Below are 18,163 nucleotides of genomic sequence, written 5' to 3' on the forward strand. Positions count from 1 at the left end.
TCTCCACCCTGCCCTGTCACTCCTTCAGCCAAATCTTCTTCCGGGGTTGCTGTGAGGATAGAATGGGGAAGAGAGAGCCATGCATACCAACCTGAGATCCTGGGAGGAAGGGCATGTTTAAAAAAAAACTGTGACAGGTATAAACTGTGATGATTAGGCATTGACCCCTGTTGCTCACAACTAGAGCCAGTTTGGTGTAGTGGTTAAGGGTTAGACTCTAATCTGGGAGAACCAAGTTTGATTCCCCTCTCCTCCACATACAGCTGCTGATGTGACCTTGAATCAGTCACAAGTTCTCAGCAGAGCTGTTCTCTGAAGAGCAGTTCTCAAAAGAGCTCTCTCAGCCCCACCTACCTCACAAGGGTGTCTGTTGTGGGGAAGGAAAAGGAGATTGTAAGCCACTCTGAGACTCCAAGTGAAGGTCAGGATATAAATCCAACCTTTTCTTCTTCTGGTTTCCTGGTATGAAAATACATGACCTATCCACACTGAGAGATATGCAGTGTAATCTTAAGTGGAATTACATCCTTTTAAGCGCATTACAGAGGGTTTCTTCATGCCTTGAGTAAGCATTGCATTGCACATCTGCCCTCAAATTGGCTGCACATGTGGAAGCCTCCTTTCAAAAGCAGGTCTGTCTTGCTGGGCTGGACTGGTCTTTTTTGGGAATATAAAATGAAAACAACATAAAGAGTGAATGTCAAAACATGTTTGTAGACACTTCTGCCATGGCCATATACTTGCCAGAAAGCTAGGGTTGGCTTCTCTTCAGTGGTGAATTTTATTCTTACAAAATATGAAAATATGAAATAGCCGTTGGGTTACTATCCAGAGGCCACTTTTTTTTTAAAATCCCATATATGTCTGGGAGATTACTGTAGAATTGCTGCATAAGAAGTGCCTTCTGGATTCCCACTGTGTTTAGTGGTTACAGTGTTTGACTAAGACCAGGGTTCCTATCCCCACAAAGCTCTTATATTTGATAAATTGGTAATCAAAGGACATATTTTTATTTGCTGTATATATCAGTGTGGATTTGGTTCCTACTTTTATTCACCTTTTCTATTACAGCAAATATACAGAAGGTATAACTAGTTTGGTGGCATACTGAATAATCTTATATTCTAATAGTGATCGGGATATCTTTGGATACTTAAATCAAGTGACTGGAGCTGTCAATCTTTTTACAAATCTGAAAAGGGCTCCAGGTTTGTAGAAAAATGTGATATCTAAAAAAAATACATTGGATGGTTTAAAAAAAATCCCAGAATGATAAAAGAAGAATCTGTAGTTTTAAGCAAATGATTTCCTCATTGGCTGTTGATAGACAACCACAGTATCCCAAGATGGGTTTATATGAGGAAAAAGGCAGGAGAAGGACATGGCGCTTTTCAGGCCTATTCTGGCCTTTGAGAGAAGACTTATTAGGGCCAGGCCTGTCTATTGTTGCTGGCTCCAAATGGAGAAATTCTTGGAGATTTTGTGGTGGAGTCTGAGGAGGGCAGGGTTTGAGGAGAGGCCTCAACTGAATATAATGCCATAGCATCCACCTTCCAAAGCAGCTGTTTCCCCCAGGGGGACAGATCTCTGTCACCTGGAGTTCAGTAGTAATTCTGGGAGATCTCCAGGTCCCGCCTGGAGGTTGGCAACCCTAGGCCTGAAAGTAGCCTCTTCAGTGTCTTGATACCACCCAATTTTCATGATTCAACTAGGCTCCCTGCTACTGTTCAATAGCAGCCACCCTATGAAAGCCAGTGCTGTATAGCCATTAGAGTGTCAAAGTAGGGTTCCTTACCATGCAGGTGGGCCCGGCTCGGTGGCTGGGCCATGTTTTCCCAGGTAAAGACAGTGGAGTGGTGGGCATCTTAAAATAGAGGGGCAGATAAAGGTAGGTTGGCTGGTAAGTGGGAAGTAGATGGGGTTGCCCACCTCCACAGAAAATTCCTAAAGAGTTGGGGGGCATAGACTCCACCCTCAAAACCAGCCATTTCCTCCAGGGGAATTAGCAATGTCAACCTCAGGTGAGGGCTGCAGATTACCTAGTTACAGCTGATATCCAGATGACAGATATTAGTTCCCCTGGAGAAAGCGGCTGCTTTGAATGGTGGAGTCTATGACATTATACCCGGCTGAGGTTGCTTGCCTTCCCAAACCTCACCTTCCCAAGGCTCCACCCCCAAATATTCAGGAATTTCCCAGCCTGGAGCTGGCAACCCTAAGGGGAACTGATCTCTGTAGTTGTTGGGAGACCTGTTGTGATTCTTTGAGAGCTGCATGATAGGGTGTGGTGTTAGAAAGAGAGAGAAAATGACAGGCATGTTGGGGAGAGAATAAGAAAAGGATGACAGGAAGGAGAAGGAGTGTGAGAGAAGTTGAGGGGAGGAAACAAAGGTAGGGGAATGGGCTAGCTGCTCCTGCAAATTTCTTGTAGGTCCCCACTTGTAATTACTTATTTATGTATTTGTTTGCTCAAAAGAAGCATTTGCAAATTCTAATATAAACTTTTCTGGAAGGGAAAAATAGCTTTATCCAGTGCAAAATAAAATTGTTGTAGTTTTAGTTCTCCATTACTAAGACAGATAATTGTTTTTTCTATGTGATTTATCCTCTCATTTATGAGTTATTCTGTAAATACTCCATGAATTTTTCTGCAGACCTTAACTTAGTAATGCAGAGTAGGAGCATTCAGCAACAACAACAACCTGGTACATTGAACCCAAAAAATTTGGTATTTTCCAATATTTCCAAATTCCAATACCAGTATGGTATTCAGATTCAGTCAATATTTGGGAAACTTGATTTTTTTTGCTCCATTATACCCTATGGGGACCATTATAGTCAATGGTTCCCATAAGATATAGTGTAGAATCGATCCAGGGGTATCTGAGGCTCGGGGGGGTGGAGGGCGCTGCTTTTGTTTTGAGGTAGAGGCACCAAATTTTCATTATAGCTGCTTGTACCTCTTCTCAAAATCCGCACAAGTCTCAAAAAGATTGAACCAAGGGTTCCAATTCTGTGGGCCCTCAAAGAAGGTGTCCCCATCCTCCATTGCTTTAAAAGGATTGCAGTCTTCTGCAAGCTGCACAACTTCACAGCAAGTGAACCCCAATGGTATTTAAAGGGCTCACAGTTCTTTTAAACATCTCCAAGCAGCAAATTCAGAAGGCATTTAAAGGGACTGTGAGCACTTTAAACACCTTTGGAGTTTACTCGTTACAGAGTAAACTTAGAGAAAGCATTTAAGGGGACTGCAGCCCTATTAAATGCCCTTTAAGGGCAGCTATCTGGTGGATACTGCAACCACATCAGATAACTGAAATGCAGCCCCAATTTAAAACTGGTTTAGAGATACCCCAAAATACTGGTAAGGTATTTTTCGGGTATTTTTCTGGTTCCGTTTTTGCCGAATGCACACACCTAGTACAAAGTGCTGCTTGCTTTGATATTAGTGCTGACGTGGAAGACATGAAGGGGAAAGAACTCAAGCCACAGTCATGTGTACAGTCATGGGATGTAAAGGTGATCACAGTCAAATCATTATTTCAGCTACCCCTCCATATTTACGCAAGCTGTAGTCTCATTTTAAGGCTGGCACAGTTTCAAAATCAGGTTCATGGTGACTTGATTCATTTTTTAATGGCCTGTTAACTAATTGCTACAACAATGCAATCAGTCAGGTGTAGGTGTTTTTGAATCTGAGGCAAGTGTCTTTAGATGTCAGCATTTAATCTTTCATTGTTAGCATCTGGAGAGATCGCTCAGGCCATCCATTAAACATTTCAAGGCTAAGCAATACCCATTAAAAAGCCAGCACTTCACATTCAGCCTGTTCTTGTTTCTGTTACAAAAGGCACCAACTTACATATTTAACATCCTTTTGTGGCACTTGTAAACTATGGGAGCAATCTTAGGTATATTTACTGAGGCGGTGGGGGGGGGAGTTCTCCACCAGCCTGCACCCCAGGAAGATTATCACCCTCCCTGCATCACTGTGGGTGAATCAGTTCTGAAGACAGTCCAGCAGTTCAGCTACCTGGGGTGCATCATCTCCTCAGATGCTAAGATCGACAAGGAGATCGACAACAGGCTGGCAAAGGCAAACCGTGCCTTTGGCCGACTGCACAAAAGAGTGTGGAGCAACAAGCATCTGAAAAAAGGCACAAAGATCAATGTTTACAAAGCGGTTGTGATGACAACCCTCATCTACGGCTCCGAATCGTGGGTTTTATACCATCATCACCTGCGACTCCTTGAGCGCTTTCATCAGCGCTGCCTTCGCACCATCCTCAACATCCACTGGAGTGACTTTGTGACCAACACTGAAGTTCTCAAGCGGGCGGAGGTTGCCAGCATCGAGGCACTGCTGTTGAAGACGCAGCTGCGCTGGGCAGGGCATATTTCTAGGATGGAAAACCACCGCCTTCCCAAGATTGCCCTGTATGGCGAACTCTCCACCGGCCATCGAAATAGAGGGGCACCAAAGAAGAGGTACAAGGACTCCTTGAAGAAATCCCTTGGCACCTGTCGCATCAACCATCACCAGTGGTCTGACCTAGCCTCAGATCGCAAAGCATGGAGGCACACCATCCACCAGGCTGTCTCTTCTTTTGAGAACGCACGCATAGCTGGTCTTGAGGACAAAAGGAGATTGAGGAAGAATCGCACTGCTACAGCACCAACCCTAAATCAGACTTTTCCCTGCAGCCACTGTGGCCGGACCTGCCTGTCCCGCATTGGTCTTGTCAGCCACCAGCGAGCCTGCAGCAGACGTGGACTATTGCACCCTTCTTAAATCTTCGTTCGCGAAGCCAAGCCGAGAGGGGGGGGGGGGGAGTCTCTTGTTATTCAGTGTGGCTTGCTCCCATTAAAGTTCCTTGAGATTTCACCCATTCTTAACTAGTGGCCTGAAACCTTCCGTTAGTTGAAAGCATGCTTAGGACAATGCACCTTTCCCCTACTCCCCCCTCCCCAGATAGTTGATGGAAAAATGTTTTTCATATGAAACAATTGCTTTATTTTTCTTTTCATTGGGAGATCCTTCTCCTCCTCCATGGATTTTGTAAAATAGATGATCACTCTCTCTTGCCACAGAGAGTTTCTCAGAAATAATGATTTTGAATCCCAAAACAGCAGCATGGCCTTCAGAATAATATATATATTTAGTCTCCTAGGGATTTATTTCCAGTTATGGTGTTTTCTGCTGGTACAGAAATGCAGATCTGCTGCCAGAAATCCGATCCCTGCATTGCATTCTCCTTCTTTCTTGAAAACGCAGAAAATTTTGCCCCTTCCTAAGATTGTCAAACTGGGCTCACAGCTGAAAATTATTGGCAAGAAATCATTAAACAATGTAAAGAGCATAATTCAAAAATTCCTAAATACATACTAAACATTAAGGAACAATTTTATCATGTGTTTGTTCCTATGTTTTTTACTTTGACCCGATAAACTCCCGGTGAGTCCAGGAGACCACAAATCACCAGTTCAAAAACCAATTCAATCCACTGCACTCATTCAAATCATTCAGAGGCAAAGTCCAGTGCCATTCTTCAGAGATTGTCAGTGGCATTAAAGCTGAACCCCAATTCCATGAATTGATCATGGGTCTGCAAACTGGTGCTGGCCGTTTCACACAGAGGCTTTGTCAGACATTCATATAGGGGTTGTGCAAAATTTCATATTATCTGTCGCCATCCCGGCTCTGCAAAGTGGTACTCCTTGGCTGGCTCCTTTCCTCCTCCAGCCAGGCACTGCTGCTGCCCTTAACCCATGTCCGGCACTCTCCAAGCAAAGGAAGCTTACTGTTGCATAGCGGTGTTTAGCTACAGTGAAATATACTTGTTGCATCAAAGGACTGCATTCTAATTCAGTTTTGACTTTTATTTTTCTTCCAGTTTTTAAAATGGCATGTGGATATCTACAAGTCATGTACAAGCATCTATAACTGATGCCTTGGACAGCTGCAGATCTTGCTTTATGTCACCTTTGATGACCTCCCAAAAGCCCTTTTTCAGGTTAACATAGGAGACTTGAATGAAAAGGCAGAGGGGAAATACTATTAAAGGCATTTTTCAGTTGATTGCCTCTTTTTCTATGGACTCAACATGTTGATGGATGGAGATTTTCCCACTGCATCCACATCCTATAAGTTTCAGTTATGCCTTATATATTTATTTAAGTAAAATATTGCTGTGTTTTCAGATACAGCTGTAAATGGGATTTGGAATGTGACTGAAGAACACAATAATCTGGAGACCTGTAGGGAATCACTAGGGGTCAACTAATGGAGAATTCTATACCCCTGCACTCCAAACTTCCCCTTCCCATTTACCATAAACTATAAAGTGACAGAACAGCCCAGTTGCCCCCACCTCCCTCTGTTTTCTCTCCCCTCATAAACTGACTCTTATCTACCCTCAGGTAACGAGCATGCTCAGTCCTATTTAGGCTATTTTAATTGTGGAGCTATTTTTTTTTAACTCTGCAGACTAATATTTTTGCTACATACCTAGGGAATCTCAAACATACAGAAACCTAATTTTTGTCTACTTATTAGCCTTTTATTGCTTTTCTGATCAACACTTGGCTGTACAGTTTACTAGTAGAAGAAAAGTTGGAGTCTTGTTAGGGATCTTAGGGTAGAGTGGGATAAATGAAATCCCCCCATGCATATCTCCCACTTCAGAATTCCCCCCTTTCCCCCCACCTGTTTTGTTCCCTCTCAGCATTCAGTGCTTCCAGTAGCATGTTCAGACCCAGTCAGACATTTCTTCCTTTTTCTTGTGTTTAATTTACAAAGTCAGATTGGTCTGCATACAGGGGCAAGGGAATCGCTCACAGTGCCATCCTAAACAGAGCTGCACCATTCTAAGTTCATTGATGTCAAATATGTAGGAATCTCTGTCTTGTCTGTGAATTAGTTAGTTTTGCTGTTGTTATGATTGGATTGAGCCACCTACTTTACTGTTACCTATATTAGTAAAAACAAAATGATTACAATAGCCTTTGGGGGGCTATTATTGTCTTGGGACTTATCCAATTTGAAAATGCATAATATGTGAAAGATAATGAAGAAGTTGTTAGTGACAAAGATAAGTTCTCTTGAATCCTAGCAGTATGAACAGCAGCTGACAAATACCTACTCTGATGGAAGCACAGAAATTCAGGAGCATAAAATAAACATAAAATGTGGGGAGGAAGAGAACCTGAGTGCCAGTCCTTATTGTTTTATCCTTTTCATCGTGGGTATAGGATGAAAGGAAACTCTTGGTTCATTGCTAGAGAAAGGAGGCTCTTGCTTGAAGGTCTTGCTTGGCAGATGTCAGTTGAAAGCTCAGCAAAGGAAGAGGCTGCCACGTCAAGCTCTGCTGGGTGATTTTAGACAAACGTGTCATGTGTGACATGGAAAGACGGCATGCCATACATTAGTGATTTCCCCAGTGTTTGGATCAGGTAGTAATGTGCTGAGAAAGTGCTCTTTATCTATCCTCTCTGTGTACTTGTACAGCAACGGGGAAATGCTTTTGGTAGAAATTACTTTAGTCAGAAAAAAAAGAATCCATTTACAATATGTGCCTTCTAACATCTTTCAGACAATGCATTGTATTAAAGAGGCATTTTTGATTAATGTTTTATAAACACTTTTCAGCATGACAGCTTAAAGCCCCTGTAAAATTGTAAATGCGTGGAGAGTGCTCACTTCCATAAAGTCAAATGCCATCTCCTGAAGCCTGCTCAGATCCTGTCAACCATGGTGACATAGCATCAGTACCTTGGAGCATTAAAATTTATTTCCTTCATTTCTATAGCTGCAGTGATCGCAAGATTTTTTTTCTTTAAAGTCTTGGGTTTAAATTTTCTTGAAAATACCTTCATATGTTGCATGCTTAAAAGAATTTTTAAGGGTATAAAAGGGCAGCAGGACATTTTGCTTAAAGGAACTTGGAAAATGTAAAAGGCATAAACATGAAGAATTGGGAGGGGAGAAGGGATGTATGAGGTTAGACAAGGTGCCACCCTAGGAGTGGAGACATCTGTGGGAGGGAGCTGCTCGCAGTCGCATGGGCCAAGCTTTGGGCAGAATCAGGGTCTTGCATAACAGAAGATAGCATGCCACAGAATCACTGAGTTGGAGTGATACCAGTCCCCCTGTTTTCCTCTATGACCCTCCACTCACAGCCTGAAGGTGTATACCAGGGATGGCCAACGGTAGTTCTCCAGATGTTTTTTTGCCTACAACTCCCATCAGCCCCAGCCAGCATGGCCAATGGCTGGGGCTGATGGGAATTGTAGGCAAAAAAACATCTGGAGAGCTACCATTGGCCACCCCTGGTGTATACAAAGGAAGACAAAAAGCATCTAATGCAACCTCCCTGCCACTAGGCAGAGCCATCTGTAAGCCAGTCGCTCACAGATTGGTGTATACAACTGCTGGAGGTGAGTAATGGGTACTGGGAGCAGTGAGTAAGATGGCATTGTGGAAGGTGCTTCAGATGAAATGGTGACAACACGGAAGAAGAGAAAACAAAAAACTGCATGTGATATTTAGTAGTCCATGTTATATAACCTAGTGATGAATTCAAGATAATGTGAACAATGTTGAAAGAGCTTTCTACCCACTCAGATTCTTGTTAACCTAATTCATGAGTAACAGTGGAAGTATAATAGAGCTGAAGGGGAAAGCTGGGGATCCAATGGTTGAACTGCAGATTTGCTCCTGTGTTTACTAATGATGTTAATATCATTTGTGCTGGAGGACTCAGCATAATGTCCCAAACAGCCATCCCTAGTGAAAGAGTTAGGGCTGTTCAATAGCATACTCTGATACCAATGTTTAAACAAAAAGAGTCAGGGATATGATCAAACTGCTTTCTTAGAAATTTGTCAAAGAAGGGGAAAGCCAGAAAAGAAGCAGTCTAATTCTGGATGACTATGCTGATCTGGTGCACATCCTAGAGACCTGAATTGGTAAAGAAAGAGTAGTCAGTCTCTCCCAACTGTACTCTCCAGGTTTCCTGGTGCAGCGTCAGCCTTAGCTTATTGGGCAGGTAGGAAGAGAAGCTCTCACCAAGTGCTTGGTCAGCCAGATTCCCAGCTCTCAATGTGTTTACCTAATGTTGGGGAATGTCTTGGAACAAACAGGGGTTTTGTTGGCGCATGACCCACTCCTTTGTCAGATGGTAAAGGCAATCTCAGATTTCATGCTGAGGATTTTGACATCTTTGGTCCTTCAGAATTTCATCATCCATCCTGAGACTATATTGATGGGACTGTATGTCTCCTGTGACCTGGGCCAGCTCGCCCACTAGACAAAGTAGGCAGTTGCCTAGAGCACCAGGAGGTGAGGTGTGCCAAATTGGGCACCTAGTTTGCCTGCCTCCCTCCTCTGCTGTTGCCGTAGCCCTCCCTCCCTTCACAGCACTGCAAGGCAGCGTTGTACTCTGTCCCCCCCCCTCCCCGTGTGCTGTGCCAAGGCTGGTCCTTACCGGCTTCGACACAGCTGCCGTGGTTTCTAATCCTTTGAAAAGCCCGCAAGAGGAGACTTGGCTCCCCCTTGGTTCCAGGAAGGAGGGGAAGCAAAATCTCCTCCCATGGGCTCTTCAAATGATAAGATACCGTGCCAGCCGCATTGAAGCCGGTAAGGACCAGTTGTGGCATGGCACATGGGGGGGCACGGAATGCAGCGCTTCCTTGCAGTGCTGGAAAGGGAAGGGAGGCAGCGGGCAGGGATCCTGCCTGGGGCGCCTTGGGCCGGCGCTGCCCATGACAACCATGGAGCTGTTCCTGAACATTTGGATCCCTGTGCATATAGTAGAGCATACCATAGAACACCATAGATTTTATGTTCACCAGAGATAATGTGCATGGATTGATAATGAGGGGGCTTTTTTCTCTGCCATTGCTAAGAACCAACCATTTATTAATCATGTAAATAAGTTAACTGAACAGAAAATTGAGCACTGGCCAAAGCCTGGTGACTTTCAGACATTTCCAAAGATGGGAAACTCGTTAAGATGTTTCACCCTTTGAGGCTGATGGATCATGAAATTTTCCTAATGTCTCTAGAAAATTTTCCAGATAGCAACACAGATGCTTCTGCTAAAGCCCTAGTTGAACTGCAGTTATTTTCAAAATTGGCAAAACCTTGCAGAAGCAGATATTTAAGCCCCTTCTTCCCCCTATCTCAGCTCCCAACCTAAATTGGACAGGGGGGGTGTCATTTACATAGGAGCATTTTGCCTTTTAAAATGTACTGGGCAGATCTGTTCACAGATCTTCCAGTGACTTGTCTAGTTTGACTGTAGCAATGGTTATACTGAAAACAGTGATCACTGTAACTTGATGCAGGAAGTTTTGAAGTGCACTAAAACACACAAAACTTACCTCCTCTTTGACCATAAGAGATTGTTCTCCAGCTCTCTCTTCCAGGTCTTCCCTGCTCCTCCCAAAACATACATTAATCAGAGTCAGAATGGCCACCCTATTTCACAACAAAGGATTCAGGTTTTAATCAGAGCAGAACCCTTATTTTGTATTATAAAATTCACACATGGCAAGAAACTGTAGATATATTGCTATGTGGGTGGGAAAAATCACTAAGAACCAGAACTCACTAAACATCAGAGAATCCGTGAGAGGCAGGGAGGATGTCAGTTTTCTGCCAGGAACAACGAAAGGACTCAGTCTGCCTCCATTGTTTTCTCTTGTGTAGCAATTTGACTAATAAATTTCCAGCAGCAAATGGAAGGGCCAGTGCTCAATTTTCTGTTCAGTTAACTTATTTACGTGATTAATAAATTAATTTATTTACTTGATTATTGGAGGAAAGTTGCAAGGGTGGGCAGTAGTTATATCAAAGTTCCTAGCGGGATCTTATACAATGACTCTCATTTTTTTCCTTGGAGACTCTGAACAGAATTGAGAAATTGTTAAGCCATCATAGGCTTGCTTTACATTTCTCGTACATGTAATTAATCGGTGCACTCTGACTCCTGTGGTCTGAATAATAACTCCGTTTCCCTTTTGAAAAAACAACTACAGCAACTAGTGCATACATGAGCATTCATATGGAACAATTTGGATAGTTCCTGAAACTGCTAAAAAGATGTTTCACTTTTACATGCACTTCAAAAGAATATAGTTAGATTTGCTGTTGTTTTAAAATATATAAAAATGCTCTGACACTCGGCAGATTTCTACTGAACAGATTTAATGTTTGTGTATATGTCGTAATCCATTACATCAGAATCTGCATGCTGTAAGTGGGCAGACTGAAATAAAGATAATCAGATCCTCTTAGTTTCGCACTTCATTCTTGGCTACCCATCTGAAGGAGTTAATCTCCTGCGCTCTACTATTTTTGTTATAGCGGCACCTGCTTGTGTCACTGTTGTTCAAATCAGTATTTTTGTTTTAAAGTTAGGTTAGCAAATGCTGAAATATGCAAGAAGAACAGCCCAGCTACAGTTGATGACCAGCTTGGTTTCCTTATTCGTATGAAAATATGGTCCAGAGAATACAACATCTCCTCTTAGATCAAAGAGAGAAAATTGAAAATGTTAGCAGATACTTGTGTAACTTCCAGAGTAATGGCTTAGTTATCCTAGTTGGAAATCTTGCAGGATTTAAAATGTTCCTCATTTGGGAATTTTTGATTTTACAAATAAGTCAAGAAATCACTTTTAAAACATGGGACATGATTTTGAAATCTTTGACAAACATGAAATACTTCAGCTTCCTAAAATTCAAGCAGTATTTATAAAAACAATATTTTCTAAATTCCCTTTCTCTTACTTTTATCTAAAATGTTCTTAGTGTGGTTTCACTGTCCATTATGAAATTAGCAGAGGGTGGAGTCTAACATGTATCAATGTTTTCTTAAAGTTCTTAACTTCCTGGATTGATTAGAATCCATTCTGTAATCCAGAAATGTAAGAATTTACAACTGAATCCAGAAATGTAAGAATTTACAACTGAATAGTGCATAAATTTGAGAGTTATAAGGATATATAAGTTATAAGGATATATCAGCAACGAGGATGTCATTTGTGACAGCAAGCGATCTGTTTCTTATTTTAATACTTAAAATGTGGAGGCAGTGCCAGTTTTGTGGAGGAAGTAAGGGTCTTCGTAAAGCTGGGCTATTTGTTATTGGGATGGGAAATACCTTGTTTGGGAACCACACCTGGGGTCTTTGAAAGTATATTCCCCTGAACCTGCAGCTTCCCCCCCTCCAAAAAAAACCCCGTGGCAATGGGATATTTGTTCATGGACAAAGCAATTGGGCTTAGCAGTAGTATCATACTGCCACAAGGAATACCCTGAGTGGGTGGGGGGTTGAGGTAAGTAGGTTTGTCATAGAGATAAAGGAGACTGAGCGGGGAATCTAGAGTACAAATTTGCATTAAACCTCTGGCTGAAAGAATGCAGCTTTCAAATTGATGAGAGGTTTGTCCTTGGAGTCTCTCTGGTATTCATGTCCGTGTCTCCATTTGCCAAAGGGAAAAGGTGTCTCTTTGGTGCTGAGGATTGTGTATTTGTGTTCTTCTGTCTTTTACAAGATCATTCTCAGTCTTCATTCTTCCTGCACTGTCCTTTTCTCTTTTTTTCCTGAAATGTTTAAAAAGTAAAATGCTTTCCTGTGATAGTTGACACAGATAACACATCAAAGCATTCTGAAGTTTAGCTGTCTTTCTGCCCACAGGAATACCAATGCTGAAGATTGTCTTTGAGGGCTATGAACACCTGTCTTTAATTTCTGTCCCCTTACTTATCTATCATCCGGCTCAGATCCTCCTCGGTAGTGTCTTAGTACCAACGATAAAATCTTGGATGATTTCGAGACAAAAGGTAAGGAATCAGGACTGTAATTAGCATTATGCATTTTAAAAAAGAAATCTGTCTTAAATGAAACAGAAGATATTAAAGCCCCTCCACAACTTTGTTGCTATTCAGATACTGTGTCATCAGCACTTGCTCCTTGATAGGGCCAGTCTGCAGGGTGGAGAAGCAGGCAGAGCTGAGGAGGGACACTATGTGGGGGGATTCCACGTTTGAGAATCCCAGTAATTTTTTCTTCTTGTTCTTTCACCCATGCATGCTTCCCTGATCAAAATTTTCACATGAGGTAGGGCTTTGGCTTGGTGGTAAAGAGCTTTCTATGCAGAAGATCCTCAAGTCAATTTTTTGGCATCTCCATTTAAAAAATCAAGGAGTACGCGATGAGAAAGAGTTCTGCCGGAGACCCACTGCACCTCAAAGGAAACCATAATTACTTTGATAGACCAGTGTAGGGCAAGGAAGGGGTCACATCCCAAAAAGAATTGGTGTGGTTTTATTTCTCTAAAACCCACTGCTTCTGTACCAAGTCTTAATGAGTCTACACTACCTGACAAGTTTATTTTAATCATTTATTATAGTTCCATGCAAATACTTTTCTCCTGGTCTCTGGATTATTTTTTCATAAATAGTATTCTAATTACACAGCTTAATATTACTGTTTTTATAAATCAGGAAGTTTGCTTTTGATTCAGGAGCAATAATTACAGTAGATTTTGATGTTGTGCTGGATAATGGTCTCCTGCTTTGAAAATAAACATGTCATCTTCACCTTGATGTTTATTTTTCTATCAACACCTTGGCTTCTCCTTGGCATTTCTCTCATGGTGGAAAACTGTTATCCAGGCAGAAAGCTCAGCTCCACTGACATCCGTGCTTAATTATGGCACTAACATGTGATCTCTTCATATGAAATGGAATTTAAATATTTAGAAGTTCATCGACAAGAGGGCATTTCTCTTTGGCAAGTAGTACAGCATAATCTGCCACACGCCAAAGTAAAGAGTCTGTTTTCACAAACAACATTTGAAATGTTTATATTATTGAGATTAAGTTCAGTTCATCCTTATGCACAAACTTTATGAAAGATTATTGCATTCTTTACATGTGGGCTGGGCTCAGTCTGTTTGTACTCCTTGTTTAACAATCTGGGTTTTTTTCACTCCAAAATGGGCATTAAAATATCAATATGTATTCCAAAAACGTCTTTCACTATATGTTGGAACATTTAATTGATCCAATGTGAGTAATGGTCTTTTATTAGCTTCAAAGGTCACTTTGTAAATGTCCTAAAAGCCTGAAAGTAGCAGATCTTGTGCATATATTGGGTTGGATCCTGTAACTCATCAGCAGAAGCTGATGATGATCACCAGTCTTTTGTGTGGACAGAAGAAAAAGAGAACAAATTTTACCTGCTTCCTACCAAATCGTCCTGACACATTAGGCTATTACTCCTACTATTACTTGGTCTCATGATGCCAGTAAGGAGTTTGTTCCCGGAGTCCCCTCCTGCAGTCCCCTCTTCTCTGTGGAAAACCACTGTAGCTGATCTAACGCATTCACATTCCTTGTCCTCTTTCTTCATCTAGAAAATTGGAATAGGCAATTTCAAATACTACCTAAAATCCCCAGCCCCTACCATGTACAATATGCTATATGTGCAATACTTGTTCTTTATCTAAGCTATTGGCAGGAGCGAGGTAGGATATGGGTTGACCTGCCCATCAACAAGACAAGTGTTGTATCTCTAGATAAAGAGGGAGTGGGAGGGAAGAACTGTGTGTTGCATCCCCTGGCTGTGATGAATAGTCACGTAGTCCTTGGAACAAGACTAAAATCTGTTTCTACTCCCTGATGGAAATGTTAGCATGATCCCAGGAGGGTCCTCTTCTTCCAGGTAGCATCACCAGGCTCTAAGGGACAAACCAGACATCCCTCAGGGAGATCTACTATGATTTTTAAAGCAAAAGAGCAGCTGTGCATGGCCCTCTTCAAATTTAGAGGGGTTGAGGTAACCCTTCTACCTCAGGATTTCACTGCTCACAACTGTTCCCCTCCTCTAGGCTTAGTTAGTCCTGGGAAAGGAAATGACAGGCACCCTCTTGGGCTGACAATCCATGGTGAAGCCACTTAAGAGGAGAAGGAAACAAATCTCTTCTTCTTCTGTCCTGCCCACAATGGCCCTGATCTAAACTGAGGCTCTGCACAGCTTCTGTTTCCCTTTCAAAAATGCTAGGAAAGCCATTCATAAATTTCTTAGCATCATGTCTAGTTTGACTATAGGAGAAGGTGCAACTAGAGAACCAGACTCTTTCCTGACTATCCGAGGACGACTGTCACTAGTTTGTAGCAACTACATTGGAGGAATGTCGTAGTGTTAACCTTTCTTTTAGGAATGTCATAAACTGATGCTGTGTTTTAATATCTGCAGGCACTGAAGTTGACAAAGCAGCCCAAGATGCCAGTGAAGGTATAACAAGAGAAGAAATCCACTGGATGTACATATGTACTATATATTGTACATATACAGAGATAACTCAGAAAACAGGCATATGTGAATTTTGCTTCAATACTTTATTTTTATAAATACATATAAGATATAAATACCAGTTATATATATATATTTAAAATATATATATATATAAATATATATATATATATATTTAAAATATATATATTTAAAATACCTATTGAAGTGCCTTAAAATATATTTGAAAAAGCATCGATTCCAAAGCCACAAGGCTGGTTGCTAGAAGAGGTTGCACACATTTTTTAAATCCTTTATTTTTTTTTATTCTTAAGTGAACAAGACTTGGAGCTTCTGTTATTGCACATTCTCAGAGACAGCAGGCACAATCCGCCAAAAACAACCCTCTCTCAAAATGAGTGGAAATTGAATGGGAGCCAAATTCAGTGGGCCGTGCTGAACTGTTCACAAGTTAGCAGGGACAGCTCACTTTTGGCTGCTGGCAGGAAAGCACTTCCTGAAGTTCTTGTTGAGAGTAACTTGAATTTCTGTGTGATTCCATAACCCGCCCTGCTCGTACGATTGTGACATGCCTTTTTCTTCTGTGTACACTCAGCATGGGGCCATCCATTGGAAGAGAAACTGAAAAGTATGAATTATTTGCATTTGTTGACAGTTGTCTAGACATTCCTTCAAAGTTAATGGTTTCTCACGACAATTCTCTCCGTTCCATTTTTATGATATTGTGGCATTGTATATCTTAAATGCATCATGAGCTTCTTCAAAGAGACGGCCTGGAGCTTAGGTTGGAATGATCTGTGATCTGCAGCTAGAGGTTCTCCCTCCCCCCCCACAAACTAAGAAAAAAAGCTTGTTTCCTTTTTCTTGCCCAAGTTCAGTACACGCCTCCCCACAGTGACAGAATACAAGATACTAATATTGCAATAGCCATTTCTCCACAGTTTACAGAGCTGCAGTTTTTGTTGGATCTTGAGCAGCATACAGAACCTCCTGAGGGTGGGGAAACTGATGGTTGTTTGTCAGCCAGCAAATATACCAGTGTACTTAATACATTTTAAGGAGCACTCGTGATAAAGGGGGGGGGGAGGATATGTCTAATCTGACAATCAGTTGTAGCTTGGATTTTTTTAAAAATTGAATTTTCTTTACATTTTATAGAAGAGATGAATATTAGTGTATTAATGAATATGAAGGTGGGAAAGGGTAATTATTGCACCTTATTTGAGACAGGTGTCATTAGGCTAAGAGGTAATCCCAGCACCGGATACATCAAGTTGGCCTCATAAGCTCAGTAGTCCTGCAGCTTCATCCATAATTCAGAGGCCCTCTGCCCATGAGGATCTTCATAATGTCCTCCATTAAAGGGGTGTGCTAAGAGCCAGGGTGTGCATTGGAATTGCACATGGAACTCTTGGAATGAGAGGATTCGTTGTAACCATGTTCCACAGCAGGTTAATGAAAAAATAGAACATCACATTCTTAGGGAATGGCATACAGCTTCAGTGTTACTATTAACTGCATAAATAAACCACTGTGAATACATTCCCCAAGTTTGATCATGCTACATTGGGATCGACTCTCCTGCTCAAATAATTCTATTTGGTGCCAAGCCGAGGTGCCTTGGGTTGGTAATGATCTGTATCAAGTAATTTCCTTGCCACTAAGATTCAAGTATCTTTATCAATGGATCATTCTGGGAGATAAAAATGAATGTATGATGCAGCAATGTGCTCAGCACCTACTTAGCGAGGATTAAGGTCAGTGAAGTTTAACATACCAGCCTGGAGACTGCTGCATTTCATTAAGTGGGTGGTCTGAATTTTTATGTAGAAATTAATTCGTTTCAAAAAGTGGTGCAGTACATTGATGTTTCTAACAAATATGCCTCTTGAGAAATACCTAAAACCAGTTGCAAGCAGGGTTCTTGATTAAGTGGACCAAACATGTTTTACAAAACTCACCTCATTTAATGTTTGATGTCTCATCTTGTCTTGGTGATTAAAATGTCAACAAACAGGAGGTTAGATAGGGGCACACAAAGTTGTTGTTTCCCCCCACAAATCCTTTTCTTAGCCTCCAACATACACGTTCTCCTGACCCACAGTCCTTCAGTTCATAAACTGAGGAAGAAAATGAGATCAAAGAATTTTGTGGCTGCCTTTTCTGAAACAGCTCACTACACATGGAGAATTTTGTGCACAAAGGAAATAAATAAACAGGAGTCATACAAGAGCACAAGCTTTGCTCTTGTTCAAATCCAGTTCATTCTGGCACATGAAACATCCCTGGCAGGTCATTCCCATTAGCTCACATCTGACCTATCATCTGAGTCATGTCTGTTCTCAATCAGTCACTACACTGCAAATATTCCAACAGATCTACCTCGAAGTACAACACCACCATCAGTTCATGGCTTTTAACTATAAAATGTTGTCACGGTGATTTCATTGATATGTTACTCTATTTAAAATTGTTCTATGGAGCGGTGGTTTTGTGTAGGCCTTTTTTGGCTATAACTGCTGATGGCTTGGGACAGCCTAAATGGTGTTATGTTTCTTCCTGTTTTTACATAAGTGAGTGTTGGATGGATTGTTCTGAAGGGGACATAAAGCAAAACTGAAGTACACCTCTTAAATCCATGCTTAGTAGAACTTAATTATTCATATCCAAAACGTTGCATTATGTTTAAAGACTGTTACGATGTTCAGTTCATGCCTTCAGTTATGCCTACATGTTCTTATAAAAGAAACTGATTGGGTAGTCGTTGATTAATGTAGAATTGGGAAATGGGCAAATGGATGGGTTTGCAGTTTATTTTTGTAACTTGACTTTGTTTTT

At 41.5% G+C, this 18,163-nt stretch overlaps 1 protein-coding gene across 3 annotated transcripts in view; it reads left to right on the plus strand.

Moving 5' to 3' along the window:
• SLC10A7 (solute carrier family 10 member 7) overlaps positions 1 to 15,382 on the plus strand; it is a 194,858-nt gene extending 179,476 nt beyond the window's left edge. For all 3 annotated transcript variants that reach the window (XM_060246676.1, XM_060246678.1, XM_060246677.1), the window contains 2 exons: positions 12,704 to 12,849; positions 15,269 to 15,382. In XM_060246676.1, the coding sequence (XP_060102659.1) occupies positions 12,704 to 12,849; positions 15,269 to 15,313 (191 nt within the window). In that variant the 3' untranslated portion in view covers positions 15,314 to 15,382. The remainder of the gene's footprint in view (positions 1 to 12,703; positions 12,850 to 15,268) is intronic.
• The last annotated feature ends 2,781 nt before the right edge of the window (positions 15,383 to 18,163 follow it).

Source organism: Heteronotia binoei, chromosome 9, assembly GCF_032191835.1.
Source record: "Heteronotia binoei isolate CCM8104 ecotype False Entrance Well chromosome 9, APGP_CSIRO_Hbin_v1, whole genome shotgun sequence".
NCBI classification, from domain to species: Eukaryota; Metazoa; Chordata; class Lepidosauria; order Squamata; family Gekkonidae; genus Heteronotia; species Heteronotia binoei.